At 38.0% G+C, this 21,898-nt stretch overlaps 1 protein-coding gene across 11 annotated transcripts in view; it reads right to left on the bottom strand.

Annotated features, from left to right (window-relative positions):
• The window catches only part of ZNF215 (zinc finger protein 215), a 62,310-nt gene that overhangs the window by 24,017 nt on the left and 16,395 nt on the right, over positions 1-21,898 (bottom strand). For 3 of the 11 annotated variants that reach the window (XM_016920287.3, XM_024346946.3, XM_054662004.2), the window contains exons 5-7: positions 21,613-21,745; positions 21,190-21,285; positions 9,046-9,138 (exon numbers count right to left, since the gene is read on the bottom strand). In XM_016920287.3, coding sequence (XP_016775776.1) covers positions 9,046-9,138; positions 21,190-21,285; positions 21,613-21,745 — 322 coding nt within the window. Of the gene's footprint in view, positions 1-6,779; positions 9,139-21,189; positions 21,286-21,612; positions 21,746-21,898 lie in introns of those variants that run through there. The other 8 variants (XM_009459845.4, XM_009459843.4, XM_054662001.2 and 5 more) reach the window with 3 other exon arrangements.

Genomic DNA, 21,898 nt, shown 5'->3' with positions numbered 1-21,898 from the left:
CACATATACAAAAGGAGATCTTTAGATTTAATGCAACCCTAATAAAAACTCATCTTGATTATTCTGTAGAAATAAGCTAAGTCTAAAAATTTATATGGAACTGCAAAGGAACAAGAAAGCCAAAGACATTAAAAAAAAAAAAAAAAGAACTAAGAAGACTTACATGATCTGATTTCAAGGCTAAATATTCATTAATCAAGAGACGTACGTACTACTGAAAGGATAGGCACAAAGATCTGTGAAAGAAAACAGACTCCAGAAATGGACTGACATAACTGTTCTCTGACTTTTGACACATGTTCAAAGGTAATTCAATCTACGGTCTTCTACAAATAGTACTGAAACTGCTGGATATCCATAAGCAAATAAAGCTTGACCCATACCTCACATAATGTACAAATGTTAACTAAGAATAGATCATAAACCTCAATGTAAAACTTAAAACTCTAAAACTTCTAGAAGAAAACAGGAGAAATATTTTAGGTATGACAGTGAAAGCACAATCAATGAGAGAAACAATTGATAAAATGAACTTCATCAACACTATAAACTTTTTTGAAAGACACTGTTTAAAATGAAAGGACAAGCCATGGACTGTGCAAAAAATATTTACACAAAATACATATCCAATAATGACTTCCATTTAGAATATATAAAAAACTGTCAAAACTTAACAACTAGATTTAAAAATAGCCAAAAGGTTTAAGAAGACATTTCATCAAAAATATATGACAAATAAGCCCATGAAAATATAGTCATTCAGAAAATGCAAATTGAAGTGATAATGAGGTACTATTACATACTTATTACAATTGCTAACATAGTGGTATGGTAAATGTTTAGCTAGGTCTCCAAAAAACATTTAAAAAACCCGGATTAACAGCATTTGTTTCTGTGGTGTAAATCTTGGTTGATTCCAAGCTATAACATAATTTCACTTAGCTCACAAAATTTGTGATAATTTAACAGTTATTTTTTGTGAGCCAATGTGAGCTTATTCTAGTACACCATAGCTAAAGCAAAGCAAAACTGGGAATATCCAATGTTAGTATGTGGAACATCAGGTACTCTCATCCATTATGGTCAGAATGCCAATTGATACAGTCATTTTGTAAAATAGTTTGACAGTTTCTTATCAAGATAAACATACACTTACCATAGGACACAACAATCTCACACCTAGGTATATACCAAGATAAATGAAAACATATCTTGACACAAACTGTTATATATATATTTGTAACTTTTTTTATATTTAACTCCAACTGGCAACAATCCAAATGTCTTTCAACTGGTGAATGAATGAGTTATTCCTATATATATGAATAACAAATTTAAAATGAATAACACATATATGTGAATAACTCAGATGGTTCATATATAGAGTAGAATATATGTAACCATATTTTAATAGCAATTTTATTTTATTGCCACTCAGCAATAAATAACATGCAATAACATGTTTGAATCTCAATTAGGTAGGCTAAGGGAAAGATGCCAGACTAAGAAACCTGTATACTCTATGAAACCACCTATATCACATTCTGAAAAGGTAAAATTATATATAGATAGGCCAAATCAGGGGTCATGAGGGCTGGGGTTGGGGGAACAGCTTGACTATAAAAGAATAGGAGAGAATTTTCTGTAGTGGTGGAACTGTCCTATATATGGATTATGGTGGTAGTTACATGACTGTGTGATTAATTCAATTGAATTCACTAATTAAATGCCCATGCCCAGGAAAGGTGGATGAGTAGACTAGAAATAAAGGGCACTAAGAAAATGGGTAGAGCTGTTAATTTGCTTGAGAATTGATAGTTTCTGAATATACTGAATATACTGAAGAGAAACCTAGAATACCAGGGCCCTTCAGAAACAAGGACTTATGACACGCAACATGACACAGGAAAAATATAGGTGATAGCTGATGCAAGGCCAATTTTAGAAACATTACTGAAACTTACAATCAGCGTCATTGGTAAGATTAGGCCCAGATGTCAAGCTTAGATCAGAGGTTTGCAAACTTGCATCAGAATTAGAGGGCTTGTTACAAGAAAAATTACTGTCCATTTTCCAGAATTTCTGCCTGATTAGGTCTGAACTGGGGCCCAAGGACTGATATTTGTAACAAATCCCAACAGATGTTGATGCTGCTGGTCTGGGGACCACCCTGTAAGAACCAGTGACACTATATTACAAGGTGAAGACACCAAGCATTACCAAGTGAGATGAACAGTCAAACTTAAAAAATACACTTCCACTTGCTGTAGATAACATAATAGGGTACAGAAACCAGTCCAAGAAGGAGTTGGACTTCCAAGGATGTGAATCATAGATAATATATAAAAGGGCTGGGGTTCACTCTAAGTCCCTTATCAGATCAATTTGGATCCCATACCAGATATCCTCTATTCTCCCTTCTAGATCCACTCTCCACTTTTCTCCTCTCTGGGAGCCTGGCCTAAATGGATGACATCAATGGGTTCTTTAACTCCATGGCTATAGCCAATGGGAGTCCCTGGCAGGAGATAAGAGGGTTGATTTTGACTGCTGCTTTCCTAGATCTCAGGTTGCAGCTCTTACCAAAGTGCCCTCTTTACATGACTCCTAGCTTCTGATGATGACTCCTTTGTCTTGCCTTTTCAGGCCTAAGGATTAAAAAACAAACAAAAAAAACCCCTTATTACTAGCTTTTGGGTATTTTCCTATTTCTTATGGTTTCCCTAAACTTTGCCCACACCTTTAAAAATAGTCCCGTAATATTAAACTATTCTTATTCTAAAATTGAGAATGACATCTGTTTCCTGCTGACCCAGAGGAAAACAAAGATTGGGACCAAAGCGGCTCTACAAAATAGATCCTCTAAGCAGGATTCAGCATTAGGCTGCAGAAAAGCACAGGGATAACCTTTCTGTTGGGGAAACATTGGCATTTGAGGACATCAAGATTTCTCAGATTATCACTGTTAGAATAGAATAAAAGTGCAGGTAAAGGACAAGGTGTCGAGAGTGCAAGTGGTTGTGGCATTAGTTATGGTGGAAAAACATGATTTTTAAATATGTGGAGCCACCTGGATTCTGTCACCCTAGGGAATGAACATATGGAAGAAGAGCAACTAAAAGCTGTGAATACACAATTAAGAATCAAAAGAGGATAACCAAAAGGCCCGATGGCAGTCTGAAACCCAGCGGCTGTAAGGTAGATATGGCTGACAATCAAACCCTACTCAACATAAAGTGTTGCAGAATTGCCGCACCAATTAAATGCATATCCTGGTGACAGTGAAGGTAAGAGAACTGGTGAGAATATTACATAAGGTATTTGGGCAGACACTGATGAAGCTGAGAATCTGGGCACCCCATTCTTTTGAATCTCTCTTGCCAATGAAATGGTACTCCTTATCCACTTGAAGGTATCAGACCTTCTCTCCATTAAAGCATATTCTTGACTACACCTTACATTTGCCTTACAAGCTGATACCAATTCTCTTCAGCTCCCACCCCTACCACTTGTCATTGGCTCCAGGGTCATAATGAGACTTAGATCTGAATATAACCCTGACAGAAAAAAATGCAAGCATTCTTTGTTCCTACAGAAGGAAATACCTGTTATTGTAAGAGTTACAGGCTTGGCAATTCTATTAGCAAAAAGCCTGGAGAATACATGTGGGAGCAAATTCTACGATGGACCAAATGTAAGTTACATTTGGGTTGGATTTATTGTCTCAGATGCAAACATCTGAAACCTGGGATTTAATGAAATCACCAGAAGAGTAACCTATTCTGTTAATTCTGGCATTCAATGGAAACACCAGAAAGAGCAATCTATTCTGGTAAGTTGGCTAATTAAAGCCTAGAGTCAAATTTGACCTACAGCTAATAACAAAACTTCTCTGACATACCATAGAGAGAAGAATCCAAAGGTCCAGGGTGACAGAATATTGGAATCAGTTTAGTACTCTCTTCACCAAAGATTTAAAGATATTTTGAAAAAGAAGCAAAGGCATCGCTGAAGAGCTCTGTAGTGTCCATTTTCTGAAGGCTGGAGATGATGGTAAAAGCTGTTGCCCTGGAAATGGGTTTCTTGCTCTTAATCATTTAATTCCACAGTGCCAGAGTGATGAGTGAAGTAATCAGGGTATCGATCCAGGGCAATCTATGGCAATGACACCTGGGTTACAACTCTCTAAAAATGAAATAGCTGGACAGCCTAGTAAGGTGCTTATGATATATTTAAGTAGAAGGAAGAGAGCCTGGGTGAAGCACTTGCTTTACCCTATTATCCTCATCTTTGGCCTCGCCTCTCAGTGATTGTTGATGCTGCTGAGTGGGAATCTGGTGGTTATTGACTCAAACTTGTTTTTCGCTTGCTCAGGCTGAGTTATGCAGCTCCTTTCTTCCTCTTTGTAGGCTGGATGCTGGTCTTTTCTTCAACTCCCATTGCTCTTCCTTTATGCAGACTGCGCATTCTTTGTCACTCTTTGGAGCTCATGTGGTCTTGTGATTTTTTGAATCCTAACTTGCGCTGTTCCCTCCTGTAACTTGACTTTTTAAACGCTCTCAATATATATTGTCAAGTTGGCCCTCCAGAAAGTTAGTAATTATTTGCATTCCCATAGTGGCATGTGAGTTACATTTCTTAAGAGTCCCACTAAAACTGAGTGTTATTATTCCTTTTATATGTTGTCTATCAGCCCAATATGTGATCTTTAAGTTTTTTAGTATTAGTGAAAATAGAACATTTCCCTTGTTTATTGGTTGAGATTGGCATTTAACTTTTTAGACCAGTTTTCCACAGCATGGTCAAATTTTCAAAAAATATATCAACATATATCATATATATTCATATATGTATACATCTGTATATAATATATATGTAAATATTGAATAGTTTCCACTCTAATTTGAAGTGGCAATTTACGATATGCTAAATTCTTATAAACACCTAGGTCTAGTTATAAACAATTGTCTCACACATGTGAATAGACTAGTATCACACTATGTTACTAGTAATGTTCTCATTACCTTGCTTTTAAAAAAATGGCCACAGCTATTTTCTTACTTCTACAAAGTAAACTTTATAATCACTTTGTGAAATAAATCCTCCCCATTGAATATCTGATTAGAATTTTTCATTTGTAGTTTAATGTGTGGAGACTCAAAATCTCTATAGTAGTCTTCTCATTCCAGACACAGCTTTCCTCTTATTCAAGATTATTTTTGAGCAAAGTTGGTATATTTACCTTATCTAAATTCATTTATTAAATCTAACAGTTTTTCAACGAATTTTATTAGGTTGTCATGAGTCAACCATATCAGCAGCAAATGATTTTCTCCTCCTTTCGAGTTTTATCTTGTTACTTCAATTAGCATTTTCAGAGTACTAAACATGGAATTAACAACAATTTTATCTCACTATTACCTTTAGGCTGAAGCTCAAACTTCTAAAGTGGCTTACAAGACCTCTCATGATGTGCCCCTTGAGTCTCTCTGTAGCTTTACCTCTATGAAATGAAAGCTCCATTCTTTCCCAATGCTGTATTCTAGTAGATGAACTTATGTTTCCTGAACTTGCCATGCCCTCATCCCTTTATAGCTTTGTGCCCCTCGTTTTGCCTTTATCATCTCTCCTAACATTTCCACACTTGCCAGACACAATCTGGTTAATCTACACTCTTCATGTTTCAGCTTAGATATCTACCTTTGATGGTATATACTAAAACTCAAATATGTGATGATTAATATTGAGTGCCAACTTGATTGGATTGAAGGATGCAAAGTATTGTTCCCGAGTGTGACTGTGAGGGTGTTGCCAAAGGAGATTAACATTTGAGTCAGTGGACTGAGAAAGGCAGACCGACCCTCGATCTGGGTGGACACAATCTAATCAGCTGCCAGTGTGGCCAAAATAAAAGGCAGGAGAAATTGGAACGACTAGACTGGCTTAGTCTTCCAGCCTACTACTTCCTCCAGTTCTGGATGCTTCCTACCCTTGAACATCAGACTCCGAGTTCAGCTTTGGGACTCTTGGACCTTCAACCACAGACTGAAGGCTGCGCTGTCAGCTTCCCTACTTTTGAGGTTTTGGGACTTGGACTCTATGTAAAATTGGGACTTGGCTTACTTGCTCCTCAGCTTGCAGACAGCCTATTGTGGGACCTCACTTTGTGACAGTGTAAATCAATACTCCTTAATAAACTCCCCTTTATATATACATTTATCCTATTGGTTCTGTCCCTCTAGAGAATGCTAATACAATGTACTAAATAAATAGGCTTGTGAAACAAGGCTGTGAGAAGATGTTAATTGGCTATAAATGCTCTGCAAGAGCTTTAAATGCACTCCAAAAATTATTATTTGAAACTATGTTATGTTAAACTTAGTGAACATAGTAAACACTTTTTTAAGAAAGCTTGGAGATTTAGGAGAAAAAAATAAGTATTTTACTTAGGCTCAAATAACTAGTTGTTCAAAGAAAAGATAAAGGATGAAAATAGTACTTCTATCTTTCAACCATCCAAAAGAAAATCACAGCTTATTTTCAAAAACTGAAATATTGGACTTGGAATACCTAAAATTAAAAAGTCAGAATCCATTGTATTTAATGTAAGTACTATGATGAATGAACTATACCTCAAGAATTTTTTACATTCAGAGTGCTTTTCTCTTGTTAGGCTTCTCTACAAGTTACCTCTTGTTTATACGAATTTCTGTATCAATTACTTATGTAGGGCTTTGTCCTAATAAAACTTGTGTTGCAATATAAAGGATGAACAAACATAGATTTTGACATTATTTAATCATAGGAGTTCACTCCAGTATACCTTTTCTGCCTTTGAATAAGGTATGAACTTTCACAAAAAGCTACCATCATCATTAATTGGGAATGTCTCCAGTGTGAATTTTTTGGGGCAGATTAAGTCATACTTCTTGGCTCAAGAACCAGATGGGATCCTGAGGTAGTTTACAGAAGACACAGTTCTGGTGTACAGAGTATAGGAGACTTTAATAACTTCATAATGTCTGGTATAAATGATGTACCTTAGGCTATGGACGTCTCTCCAGCCTAAATTCCCAAAGGTACAGTAAGTCTGCACTGAACATCACCAATAGGTTCTTAGGAACTGCAACTTTGAGTGAAATGATGTATAACAAAACCAATTTTACCATAGACTAATGGATACAAACAAGAGTTAAGTTCCTAAGGCAAATGTCTGGTCACAACATCATCAAACTTCTAAAGACCCCAAATGCTTCCAATATCAGACATTAAAATAAATCTGAGCTATAGGCACATTTAAGACGGATTAATAAAAACAGGTAAGATAATTATCTACCCTGTTATTCCAGTACAGGGCCATGGGTGGACAGAGCGCATCCTAGCAGCTCAGGGCAATGGTGGGAACAAACCCTGATTAGGAGCCATTCCACTGCAGGGCACACTTCCTCACAAACTCAGACTGAGATAATTTAGATATGTCAATTAACCTAATGTATACATCTTTGGGGTTTGAAACTGGAGCACCTGGAGACATAGGGAGAGTGTGCGAACTCCACACAGTGTCCCTGGCTGGGAATCGATATTTTTCTCATCAACATCATAACAATTATAACATTATAATAAAACAAAAACATTTTTCAAGGACCTGCTGTAAACAAATGCAGATTTTAAGAATACATATAGATTAACAGCAATACATACTTCTCCCATTGCAGTTGATAACCCTTTCCCAACTCTAGTCTCCATTCAACAGCAAGACAACAAAGGGTATTGTCAGGAGTGGAGTAAATGGCTGTTACTGTTGTCTTAGCCATTGATTCAGACATTTCTGTCCTTAGAAGTATTATCTTATATTCGCATGAGCTAATGATTTCTTGTGACCTTCTTAAAAGGGCTGAGTTTTATTAAATATCAACTCCAAGAGTATTGTTTGGCTTTGCCTAATGTCTACTTCGTCAATAAATCAGGTGGATATTAGTATGCTATAGACCTATTTATGAACTAGGAAGAGGTGAGGGTAATGGATATCAAAATAATGATAAACAAACACTTGTATGGTGATACTGTGGTTTAACTCCAAAGCCTTATGGCTTCATCTGAAAACCAGGAAAATTCCTTCAAACAGATTTCTATCCAATGATATTTCTATCCAACATTAATTCTGTGATATCATTTAAAGAAAAATCTGACAAATGTTTTCTTACATTATATTCATGAGATTTTATCCAGCATAAATTCATGATGTTGAATGAGTTCTGCATTCTGACTGAAGGTAATCTTTCATTTTTTTCTTTTTTCAGGACTTATCTCGAGTATGCAGTTTTTGATGTTTAACAAGGTTTGAACTCCTGTTGAAGGCTTTATTACATTCCTTACATTTGAATGGTTTCTCTCCCGTATGAATCATTTGGTGTCGAATAAGAGAGGAGCTCCGGTTGAAGGATTTTCCACAGTTAACACATTGATAGAAATTGTTTCCAAAATGGAGTGTCGGATTATTACTGTCTTCACTTTTACTGAAGGCCTTTCCACATTTATTGCTTGTGCAGGCCTTTGCTTCAGCATGAAGTTTTTGATGCTTAGTAAGGTTTGTACGTCGGTTGAAGAATCTCCCACATTCACTGCATTTATAGGGTTTCTCTCCTGTGTGAATGATCTGATGTCGAATAAGGGATGAACTTCGGCAGAAGGCTTTCCCACATTGATAACATTCATAGGAATTCATTGTAGTATGACTTTTTTGGTGTCGAATATCTGTACTCAAACTCAAGTCATTCCCATATTCATATTCTGAATGTTGCTTACCTACTGAGTCTAAATTAAATTTGAAGTGAGTTTTAAACTTATCACATTTTGGAGACCCCTTTCTTGAAGGAATTCCCTGTTGTATAGCACAAATTGAGCTAATTGAATTAATATCAAAGCTTTTCTTATTTTCACTACATTCAAAATCTTCCTCCTCAGTGTAAATTGTCTCAGGAATGAAAGCCTCTTGTGGCAAATTTATGTCCCATTTTTTCTGGTTCCTATATAACCAATTCTCACCTTTCCAGGCATCTGAAGAAGGGTGTCCACTTTCGGTAAGCCTTGTCATAATCACTCCATGGGATGATTCTTCTCCAGAAATACTCTTCATGTCTAAAGAGAAATAAAAAATGCCATGAACTAGAAGGGAAACTGCTTCAATAGGAAATGGAGGCTGAACTGTATAAGGTATATGCATATATCACGGGTCTTAAATACAGAATGGAAATGTGAGGCAAGATTAGAAAAAAATACTTATAAAAGAAATAAATGGTACAAAAATGTTAAAAGGAGGTTAGTAAATAAAATAGGAGAGCTATTCTGGAATACTAAAAAAACGGTATAGGGCTCGAGTAAAATATCTTTACATGAACAAGGATGGGGGTGGCATATCATATCATAATTCAAGTTATCACTGGTTCGGAACTAGTGTATGAAGTCTCTGCCTAATATTCCTTCTTCTAGCATCTTGTTTATCCCAAGCTGTTTACCAATAAATATTCCTTTCTATAAAATACCAGTAATAATTTTAAGAACATGTCTGTATTCCCAGGCACCATACCTTAACCAGCTAAAAGCAAACTTGCAATCATAGTGCCCCCATTTTCCATACAGCCACAATTACTCCCTACATATAACAAAGGAAAAAAGAACTCTAATATAAGATAGCAGGAAGTCCTTTTTCTGGGCTCAAAATAACTCCCAATTCCAACATTAGTGCTTTGGTACTTTTCTACTGTACTTCCTAGAACTCAAAACTTTACCGTTCTAATTAAGATTGGGTCTCTTCCTTTCACCTGTCCTCATTTCCGTTTTATTTAATTATGTTCCACTTCCTTTCTCAAAATTCCTCTCATTTAGCTTCTATATACTCTGTATACTCTATATTCTAGCAATTTTTTAAAAATTAAATTTCATATATGGAGCCAAGAAGGCCGAATAGGAACAGCTCCGGTCTACAGCTCCCAGCGTGAGTGACGCAGAAGACGGGTGATTTCTGCATTTCCATCTGAGGTATTGGGTTCACCTCACTAGGGAGTGCCAGACAGTGGGCGCAGGACAGTGGGTGCAGTGCACCCTGCGCAAGCCGAAGCAGGGCGAGGCATTGCTTCACTCGGGAAGCAGAAGGGGTCAGGGAGTTCCCTTTCCTAGTCAAAGAAAGGGGTGACAGATGGCACCTGGAAAATCGGGTCACTCCCACCCTAATACTGCACTTTCCCAACAGGCTTAAAAAATGGCACACTAGGAGATTATATCCTGCACCTGGCTCGGGTCCTACGCCCAAGGAGTCTCCCTCATTGCTAGCACAGCAGTCTGACATCAAACTGCAAGGTGGCAGCGAGGCTGGGGGAGGGGCTCCCGCCATTGCCCAGGCTTGCTTAGGTAAACAAAGCAGCCAGGAAGCTTGAACTGGGTGGAGCCCACCACAGCTCAAGGAGGCCTGCGTGCCTCTGTAGGCTCCACCTCTGGGGGCAGGGCACAGACAAACAAAAAGACAGCAGTAACTACCTCTGCAGACTTAAATGTCCCTGTCTGACAGCTTTGAAGAGAGCAGTGGTTCTCCCAGCACGCAGCTGGAGATCTGAGAACGGGCAGACTGCCTCCTCAAGTGGGTCCCTGAACCCTGACCCCCGAGCAGCCTAACTGGGAGGCACTCCCCAGTAGGGGCAGACTGACATCTCACACGGCCGGGTACTCCTCTGAGACAAAACTTCCAGAGAAACGATCAGAGAGCAGCATTCCGGTTCACAAAAATCCGCTGTTCTGCAGCCACCATTGCTGGTACCCAGGCAAACAGGGTCTGGAGTGGACCTCTAGCAAACTCCAACAGACCTGCAGCTGAGGGTCCTGTCTGTTAGAAGGAAAACTAACAAACAGAAAGGACATCCACACCAAAAACCCATCTGTACATCACCATCATCAAAGACTAAAAGTAGATAAAACCACAAAGATGGGGAAAAAACGGAGCAGAAAAACTGGAAACTCTAAAGAGCAGAGCGCCTCTCCTCCTCCAAAGGAACGCAGTTCCTCACAAGCAACGGAACAAAGCCGGACGGAGAATGACTTTGACGAGTTGAGAGAAGAAGGCTTCAGATGATCAAACTACTTCAAGCTACAGGAGGAAATTCAAACCAAAGGCAAAGAAGGTGAAAACTTTGAAAAAATTTTAGACAAATGTATAACTAGAATAACCAATACAGAGAAGTGCTTAGAGTAGCTGATGGAGCTGAAAACCAAGGCTCGAGAACTATGTGAAGAATGCAGAAGCCTCAGGAGCCGATGCGATCAACTGGAAGAAAGGGTATCAGTGATGGAAGATGAAATGAATGAAATGAAGCGAGAAAGGAGGTTTAGAGAAAAAAGAATAAAAAGAAATGAACAAAGCCTCCAAGAAATATGGGACTATGTGAAGAGACCAAATCTACGTCTGATTGGTGTATCTGAAAGTGACGGGGAGAATGGAACCAAGTTGGAAAACACTCTGCAAGAAATTTTCCAGGAGAACTTTCCCAATCTAGCAAGGCAGGCCAACGTTCAGATTCAGGAAATACAGAGAATGCCACAAACATACTCCTCGAGAAGAGCAACTCCAAGACATATAATTGTCAGATTCACCAAAGTTGAAATGAAGGAAAAAATATTAAGGGCAGCCAGAGAGAAAGGTTGGGTTACCCACAAAGGGAAGCCCATCAGACTAACAGCTGATCTCTCGGCAGAAACTCTACAAGCCAGAAGAGAGTGGGGGCCAATATTCAACATTCTTAAACAAAAGAATTTTCAACCCAGAATGTCATATCCAGCCAAACTAAGCTTCATAAGTGAAGGAGAAATAAAATACTTTACAGACAAACAAATGCTGAGAGATTTTGTCACCACCAGGCCTGCCCTAAAAGAGCTCCTGAAGGAAGCACTAAACATGGAAAGGAACAACCAGTACCAGCCACTGCAAAATCATGCCAAATTGTAAAGACCATCGAGGCTAGGAAGAAACTGCATCAACTAACAAGCAAAATAACCAGCTAACATCATAATGACAGGATCAAACTCACACATAACAATATTAACTTTACATGTAAATGGACTAAATGCTCCAATTAAAAGACACAGACAGGCAAATTGGATAAACAGTCAAGACCCATCAGTGTGCTGTATTCAGGAAACCCATCTCATGTGCAGAGGCACACATAGGCTCAAAATAAAAGGATGGAGGAAGATCTACCAAGCAAATGGAAAACAAAAAAAGGTAGGGGTTGCAATACTAGTCTCTGATAAAACAGACTTTAAACCAACAAAGATCAAAAGAGACAAAGAAGGCCATTACATAATGGTAAAAGGATCAATTCAACAAGAGCTAACTATCCTAAATATATATGCACCCAATACAGGAGCACCCAGATTCATAAAGCAAGTCCTGAGTGACCTACAAAGAGACTTAGACTCCCACACAATAATAATGGGAGACTTTAACACCCTACTGTCAACATTAGATAGATCAACAAGACAGAAAATTAACAAGGATACCCAGGAATTGAACTCAGCTCTGCACCAAGCAGACCTAATAGACATCTACAGAACTCTCCACCCCAAATCAACAAAATGTACATTTTTTTCAGCACCACACCACACCTATTCCAAAATTGACCACATACTTGGAAGTAAAGCTCTCCTCAGCAAATGTAAAAGAACAGAAATTATAACAAACTGTCCCTCAGACCACAGTGCAATCAAACTAGAACTCAGGGTTAAGAAACTCACTCAAAACCGCTCAACTACATGGAAACTGAACAACCTGCTCCTGAATGACTACTGGGTACATAACGAAATGAAGGCAGAAATAAAGATGTTCTTTGAAACCAGTGAGAACAAAGACACAACATACCAGAATCTCTGGGACACATTCAAAGCAGTGTGTAGAGGGAAATTTATAGCACTAAATGCCCACAAGAGAAAGCAGGAAAGATCCAAAATTGACACCCTAACATCAAAATTAAAAGAACTAGAAAAGCAAGAGCAAACACATTCAAAAGCTAGCAGAAGGCAAGAAATAACTAAAATCAGAGCAGAACTGAAGGAAATAGAGACACAAAAAACCCTTCAAAAAATTAATGAACCCAGGAGCTGGTTTTTTGAAAGGATCAACAAAATTGATAGATCACTAGCAAGACTAATAAAGAAGAAAACAGAGAAGACTCAGATAGACTCAATAAAAAATGATAAAGGAGATATCACCACCGATCCCACAGAAATACAAACTACCATCAGAGAATACTACAAACACCTCTACGCAAATAAACTAGAAAATCTAGAAGAAATGGATAAATTCCTCGACACATACACCCTCCCAAGACTAAACCAGGAAGAAGTTGAATCTCTGAACAGACCAATAACAGGCTCTGAAATTATGGCAACAATCAATAGCTTACCAACCAAAAAGAGTCCAGGACCAGGTGGATTCACAGCTGAATTCTACCAGAGGTACAAGGAGGAACTGGTACCATTCCTTCTGAAACTATTCCAATCAATAGAAAAAGAGGGAACCCTCCCTAACTCATTTTATGAGGCCAGCATCATCCTGATACCAAAGCCTGGCAGCGACACAACAAAAAAAGAGAATTTTAGACCAATATCCTTGATGAACATTGATGCAAAAATCCTCAATAAAATACTGGCAAAGCAAATCCAGCAGCACATGAAAAAGCTTATCCACCATGATCAAGTGGGCTTCATCCCTGGGATGCAAGGCTGGTTCAATATACGCAAATCAATAAATGTAATCCAGCATATAAACAGAACCAAAGACAAAAACCACATGATTATCTCAATAGATGCAGAAAAGGCCTTTGACAAAATTCAACAACCTTCATGCTAAAAACTCTCAATAAATTAGGTATTGATGGGACGTATCTCAAAATAATAAGAGCTATTTATGACAAACCCACAGCCAATATCATACTGAATGGACAAAAACTGGAAGCATTCTCTTTGAAAACTGGCACAAGACACGGATGCCCTCTCTCACCACTCCTATTCAACATAGTGTTGGAAGTTCCGGCCAGGGCAATCAGGCAGGAGAAGGAAATAAAGGGTATTCAATTAGGAAAAGAGGAAGTCAAATTGTCCCTGTTTGCAGATGACATGATTATATATCTAGAAAACCCCATCGTCTCAGCCCAAAATCTCCTTAAGCTGATAAGCAACTTCAGCAAAGTCTCAGGATACAAAATCAATGTACAAAAATCACAAGCATTCTTATACACCAATAACAGACAAACAGAGAACCAAATCATGAGTGAACTCCCATTCACAATTGCTTCAAAGAGAATAAAATACCTAGGAATCCAATTTACAAGGGACATGAAGGACCTCTTCAAGGAGAACTACAAACCACTGCTCAATGAAATAAAAGAGGATACAAACAAATGGAAGAACATTCCATGCTCATGGGTAGGAAGAATCAATATCATGAAAATGGCCATACTGCCCAAGGTAATTTATAGATTCAATGCCATCCCCATCAAGCTACCAATGACTTTCTTCACAGAATTGGAAAAAACTACTTTAAAGTTCATATGGAACCAAAAAAGAGCCCCATCGCCAAGTCAATCCTAAGCCAAAAGAACAAAGCTGGAGGCATCACACTACCTGACTTCAAACTATACTACAAGGCTACAGTAACCAAAACAGCATGATACTGGTACCAAAACAGAGATATAGATCAATGGAACAGAACAGAGCCCTCAGAAATAACGCCGCATATCTACAACTATCTGATCTTTGACAAACCTGACAAAAACAAGCAATGGGGAAAGGATTCCCTATTTAATAAATGGTGCTGGGAAAACTGGCTAGCCATATGTAGAAAGCTGAAACTGGATCCCTTCCTTACACCTTATACAAAAATTAATTCAAGATGGATTAAAGACTTAAACGTTAGACCTGAAACCATAAAAACCCTAGAAGAAAACCTAGGCAGTACCATTCAGGACATAGGCATGGGCAAGGACTTCATGTCTAAAACACCAAAAGCAATGGAAACAAAAGCCAAAATTGACAAATGGGATCTAATTAAACTAAAGAGCTTCTGCACAGCAAAAGAAACTACCATCAGAGTGAACAGGCAACCCATAAAATGGGAGAAAATTTTCGCAACCTACTCATCTGACAAAGGGCTAATATCCAGAATCTACAATGAACTCAAATAAATTTACAAGAAAAAAACAAACAACGCCATCAACAAGTGGGCGAAGGACATGAACAGACATTTATACAGCCAAAAAACACATGAAAAAATGCTCACCATCACTGGCCATCAGAGAAATGCAAATCAAAACCACAATGAGATACCATCTCACACCAGTTAGAATGGCAATCATTAAAAAGTCAGGAAACAACAGGTGCTGGAGAGGATGTGGAGAAATAGGAACACTTTTACACTGTTGGTGGGACTGTAAACTAGTTCAACCATTGTGGAAGTCAGTGTGGCGATTCCTCAGGGATCTTGAACTAGAAATACCATTTGACCCAGCCATCCCATTACTGGGTATATACCCAAAGGACTATAAATCATGCTGCTATAAAGACACACGCACACGTATGTTTATTGAGGCACCATTCACAATAGCAAAGACTTGGAACCAACCCAAATGTCCAACAATGATAGACTGGATTAAGAAAATGTGGCACATATACACCATGGAATACTATGCAACCATAAAAAAATGATGAGTTCATGTCCTTTGTAGGGACATGGATGAAACTGGAAATCATCATTCTCAGTAAACTATCGCAAGGACAAAAAACCAAACAGTGCATGTTCTCACTCATAGGTGGGAATTGAACAATGAGAACACATGGACACAGGAAGGGGAACATCACACTCTGGGGACTGTTGTGGGGTCGGGGGAGGGGGGAGGGATAGCATTAGGAGATATACCCAATGCTAAATGACGAGTTAATGGGTGCAGCACACCAGCATGGCACAGGTATACATGTGTAACTAACCTGCACATTGTGCACATGTACCCTAAAACTTAAAGTATAATAATAATAAAATAAAATAAAAATAAAAAAATTAAATTTCACTGACTTTTTTCTTGTAACTTCAAGTATGCCTAATAATTTTATTCTCCAACATTTATTGGTGACCAAATCATGTCAGCTTCGCACTCACATACATTACTGTTCCTTGTTTTCATCACTTTCTAGGACATCTCCACTTGACTATCATAGTCCTCTAGCTTAACAAATGAGAGACTGAAGTCATCTTCCATGTTGAAAAAACTTCAGTGTCTTCATTTTTGAGTCTTCGCTTTTCTAATATTTATACTGGAGTCCATAAAAAATAATAACCATTGTCCTTCGTCTCCCATATCAAATCTGTGCTTTGGTTCTATTATTTTATAAAATTTCCTGTCTCCGCCTCACCAGTGTACACTGGGTGTGTGGGGGCAGATAGCTTGTTCCTTTAATTCACAAGTCTTCAGAGAGAGAAATGTCTTCTAAACCTGAACCTAATTTAGATGAGATCCTAGACTTCAACCTTGATGCCATAGTAGGTGAGACTCTGGGGGTCTTATTAGGAGAGAGTAAATATATTTTGCAAGGGAGAAGAACACAAATATTTTGTAGCCAGAGGACAGATTATGGTAGATCAAAATGGCTGCACATCCTTTGCCACACTCCCCATCCTGAAGTAGAGTTTATTCTGCTTCTCCTTGAATCTGGGCAGATCCAATGATTGCTAAGCCAATAGAATGTGGCAGAAGTGACACTATACCACTTCTAGACCTAGTCTTTAAGGTGACATCTTCTGATTTCTCTCAGGATGTTGCCTGTTAGAACCCAGCCACCTTGCTGTGAGAAGCCCAAGCCTCAAAGAGAGGCCACATGCAGGTGCTCTGGCCCATAAGAACAGTTAAGTTCCGAGAATCAGCCAGCATTAACTACCACCCATGTGATGTGCCATCTTGGACATTCCATCCCATTTGAGCCCTGGAATGTTGCATTCCCAGCTAACATCGTATGGAACGTAAGAACTCCTCAGTCAACTCACAAAATTTGAGAATAAAATGATTGCTCTTTTAAGTCACTATGTTTTGGGTAATCTGTTAAAAGCAACAGATAACCAAAAACAGTGTTCTAGTAGTATTTATGTAATAGCAGAATTTCCAATTGTATTTCCCTAATTAAATCTTTGTTACTCATGTTTGTACAACTCATTTTTCATATAACTTCCTCACTGTTTTTTATTTTGTTATTTATTTATTTATTTTAGAGACAGGGTCTTGCTGTTGCCCAGGATGGGATGCAGTGATACAATCATAGCTCACTGCGGCCTCCAACTCCTGAACTCAAGCAATCTTCCAAGCAGCTACGATTACAGGTATGCACCACCATGCCCAGCTTATTTTTTGTAGAGATGGAGTCTTGCCATGGTGCCCAGTCTCGTCTTGAATTCCTGGCTTCAAGAAGTCCTCCTGCCTTGGCAAAGTCTACATCATGATGGAGACTATGACAGATTTTGTGGTCATCTTTAATCCACCACAATCCATTAACTATTTGAGAAAATAAGTTACATTTACTGAAGTAAATTCCAGATTAATTTCTTATGTTTAGATGAGGAGATAGATGAAAGTAGAATATAATCAGAAAATGTTTCCTAGTTTTAAGATGGAAAAACATGTATAAAATGAACAGATATAAAACAATGGGGAAATACAGAGTTACATAAATTTTAAAAAAGTGTGGCAGACACCATGAATAAAAGTAAAAAACAAAACTCTGAGATATCCCATTTGCCACAACTGTGATCCACAGAATTTAAATAAGATGTTAATACATTAAAAACCCCTACAGTTTTAATCAATACACCACATAAACAGCCCTTTACTAAATGACAACCCAAAAAATAATTTTTACCTTTCTTATCTAATATCTATCCATCCGTCTTTTTTTCTCTTATTCCTATATGCACCACGGGCTGGGGATGTACAGGTAGGGTAAAAAGAAACATTATGCCTACCCTCAAAGAACATACAGCCTAATGTGGGAGACAAATATTCACAGAGATACATGTAAAATATAATTGTGATAACTGCTAAAAGGAAGAGTAAGGTGCTGCACAAGTGTACAACAGAAAAAAACCAAGTTAGGAAAGACTTCCTTAAGGAAATGTGCACTTATTTGGGATCTGAGGAATAAGGGTCAATTAGGTAAAGAACGGGGGGAAGAGTGTCCTATGTCAAAAGCTGGGATGGGAGACAGCAAGCCACATTCTAGGGACAACCAGAATGCGTTCCCTTAGAATCATCTTTTCTCTGCTGCACACCAACACCTGTGAGAGTGCTTAGGACACAGTATATAGATGCTTAATATATATTTGATGTTGATTTTCTGAAAGTAGATAGGTGTGGCTTGAGTACAAAGAGTGAGGGGAGGATGTGGTGCAAGATGAGATTGGAGAAGTAGGCAGAGAATAGAATGTTGTGAAATAAACAATACTGAAATCAATATAGTATTTAAAAAATGCAGATCACAAAATCTGATCTCCTTGGTTGCAGTATGGTTCCAAGACTGGAGTTGCGGCAATAATAATAGAGCTAAGAAGTATGCCAAGGTGGTGGTTCAGGTGAGAGATGATGGTACCTAGACTAGCAAAGCAGCACTGCAGTTGGACAAAAGTGGAGACATTCAAGAGATAATGGGGAAGTAAAATAGGAACAAATATTAGAGAAGTGAAGGAGAAGAAGTTGTGTCAAGAATAGTTAAACTGTATCTTGTGTAACTAGGTAGAGGGCAGTATCATTTACTCAGGGAATAATAAAGAGTAGAAAGGGAAAAAAAATCAGACTTTAGTTTCATGGAATTTAAGGTATCTTTAAGATATCCCAGAGAAATGTTATAGCATATATAAATCTCCAGAGAAAAAGCCTGATCCAAGGATATACATCTGTAAATCCTATATATGTGAAATAATTTAAGTTTTAGTTGTGGATGTAATAAACTAGGGAAGAAAAGAGCAAGAAGAGAAGACAAAACAAGATTAAATGTTGACAAACTCTGAAATTTATCAGATAGCTAGAGAAAGCTAAGTCTGCAAAAGACAGAGATAGAATAGCCAACCAAAGAGGAAAATCAGAAGTATTACGAGAACCTAAAAATGTTTTAAGAAAAAGGCATAGTTAACAGTGTGACTTGCTGCTGAGAATTCAAGTGAGATAAGGAATGTCTCAAAAATATCTATTGGAGTTAGCTACATGAAGTCATTAAAAACTTTAGCAACAATTGTTTCAGGTGAATGTCTGGGGTAAGAGCTAAATTGAAATAGGGTATGGAATAGGACGTGAGGAAATGAGAAAAACAAGCATAAAGTACTTTGAGAAGTTTGGCTACAAAGAAGAGGTGAGAAAAAGAGTAATACCTAGAGGAGGATGTAGGGTTGATTGAAAACTTTTAAAAATCAGTAACGACCAGAAAAGGTTAAAAAGCTGATGGAAAAATGAGACAGAAATGGTGAAAATACAAGTGAGAAAAGGTAGGGGCAAATGAGGTCCAAAGCACAGTGGGAGCGGGGACCGAGGGTATTTACCTTAGAAAGGAAGAAAAGAGTAATTTGCCTATGAAATTAATAAAGAATTCAGGTAAATAATACCCATGTTTGCTAGGATGATGATAAAGAGATAATAATACTCTCTTATTAGAGTATGAATTGGTATAACCTTTCTGTAGACAATTTAGCATAATGTAAGACAACTAAAAATATTTATACTCTAATGTCAAGTTACTCTTCTAATAGGGTATCCTATGGAAGTTATCAGACATGCCTGAAAAATTGGCAACAATCTAAATGTCCAACAGTGGAGGGGCAGGGGGAATGGTTAAATATATTATGATATAATTGAATATTTTATGGGAATTAGAAACCACATTTTCAAAATTAGTGAAATAGGTAATCATGATGGTATGTTAGGTGAAAAGAGGATATAAAATGACGTATTCCTGATGAATTCTGGAAAAATTTTGAAAATTGTTCCACAATTTCAGAAAATAAATATTCAGAAACCAGAGATAAAACATTACAAACAAAGAAAATGGCTTAAAAAATGTTAATACTGCATAGCTCTGGATACTGAAGTAATGAGCAAGTTATATTCCTTATTTTTCTACACTTACTAGAACTTATATTAATATCACAATTTTATTTTCTCTTACAAAGTATTAACAAGAATGAGGAATAAACAAAAATGAAGAAGATAGGGAGTTAAGGCAAAAGTTAAGAATTTCTCCAGGTAGAAGCTGAGGCAGGAGGATCACTTGAGCTCAGGAGTTTGAGGCCAGCCTGGGCAACACAGTGAGAACTCCGTTCCCAGAAAATAAAATAAGTGATACCGTTTAAAAAAAAAAAAAAAAAAAGGAAAAATGGAAGATTACTAGAAATCACTCTAGTATAAAGTTGACTTCTTTTCTTTAAAATAAAGAATAACATTCAAAATTAGGTGGGGTAATTTTCATTGATGTAGCACTTAACCATGTACCATGCACTGTTCTCTGTCGCCCAGGCTGGAGTGCAGTGGCGCGATCTTGGCTCACTGCAAGCTCCGCCTCCCGGGTTCACGCCATTCTCCTGCCTCAGCCTCCCTAGTCGCTGGGACTACAGGCGCCCGCCACCACACCCGGATAATTTTTTGTATTTTTTAGTAGAGACAGGGTTTAACCGTGTTAGCCAGGATGGTCTCGATCTCCTGACCTCGTGATCCACCCACCTCCGCCTTCCAAAGTGCTGGGATTACAGGCGTGAGCCACCATGCCCAGCCACACCATGCACTATTCTAAGTGTACTAGGCACACCAACTCATTTAGTCCTCACAGTAACCTGGAGGTAGATACTATTATTAACTCTATGTTACAGATGAGGAAACTGGCAGAAAGGCTCTCTCAGGTCACACAGCTTTAAGTGTCTGGGGTCCTATCCCTAACCTTATGTGACTGTTTTACCACATAAGAAAAAGAACCTGTGAACAAAAGCCAATAATGTCTTTTCCCCCACAAAGTTTAGGTTTTGCTATCTCCTTCCCAACTAACAATTCAAAGATTGGGTTGCACATTGTCTGTATGTTTAGGAAACAGAAGCTTCTTACTATGGCCTCATATCTACCTGGTTCTTACCAAAAATAGTCTTCCTTGGTATTTCTTTCTCCATTATCCATCTTTTTTTCTTACTCTCCAACTTAAGGCTCTCAAATGGTTTGGAAAGTAGATGTGCTGTTCGTGAAGAAAATAAAAAGAACAACAACAAACATATATGACACTTCAGACATTTTTATAGAGGAGATAATTCTATCCCGACACAGTAATCCAAGCTGCTGAAGGGTAAGGCCAGAAAAGCACCATAGACTTTTGTATCTCTGGCTCAATATCAGAAAGGACTTTCATCCAGATGAGTCAGAAAATCTGCTACTGTGTCCAAAGGATATTAGCAAACCTCAACCCAGACCCAAAAGTGAACTTAGCCACTTCAGCAGTCCTATAGCTTTTAACAGTAGGAAGAGATTACTAAACGGACAGATTAGGTAAACATATAGAAACCACCTTTACGCAATGAATTCAGGTTCCTAAAGTTTTCCAGCATCACATTCCTGTACAGGTTCTTTACAGCAGAGTCCAGTTGCCCCCACTCTTCCTTGCTGAATTCCACAACCACATCTTTGAATGTCACTGGTTCCTAAAACATTAAGTTCCTTTTTAATCAAAGGTGTCACTCCCCAAAACACTACCAGAGAAGGAATGGATTTGAAGGAATAGGGTAGGAGCCAGAATACACCAGAAATTGATAGGACAATGTTTGAGGTTCTAAGTGATGAAAATCAAATTTTAG

The sequence above is a fragment of the Pan troglodytes genome, chromosome 9, assembly GCF_028858775.2.
Source record: "Pan troglodytes isolate AG18354 chromosome 9, NHGRI_mPanTro3-v2.0_pri, whole genome shotgun sequence".
In the NCBI taxonomy this organism is placed as follows: Eukaryota; Metazoa; Chordata; class Mammalia; order Primates; family Hominidae; genus Pan; species Pan troglodytes.
Note: the sequence above shows the minus strand (reverse complement) of the source record. Positions and strands in the feature narration are given on the sequence as shown.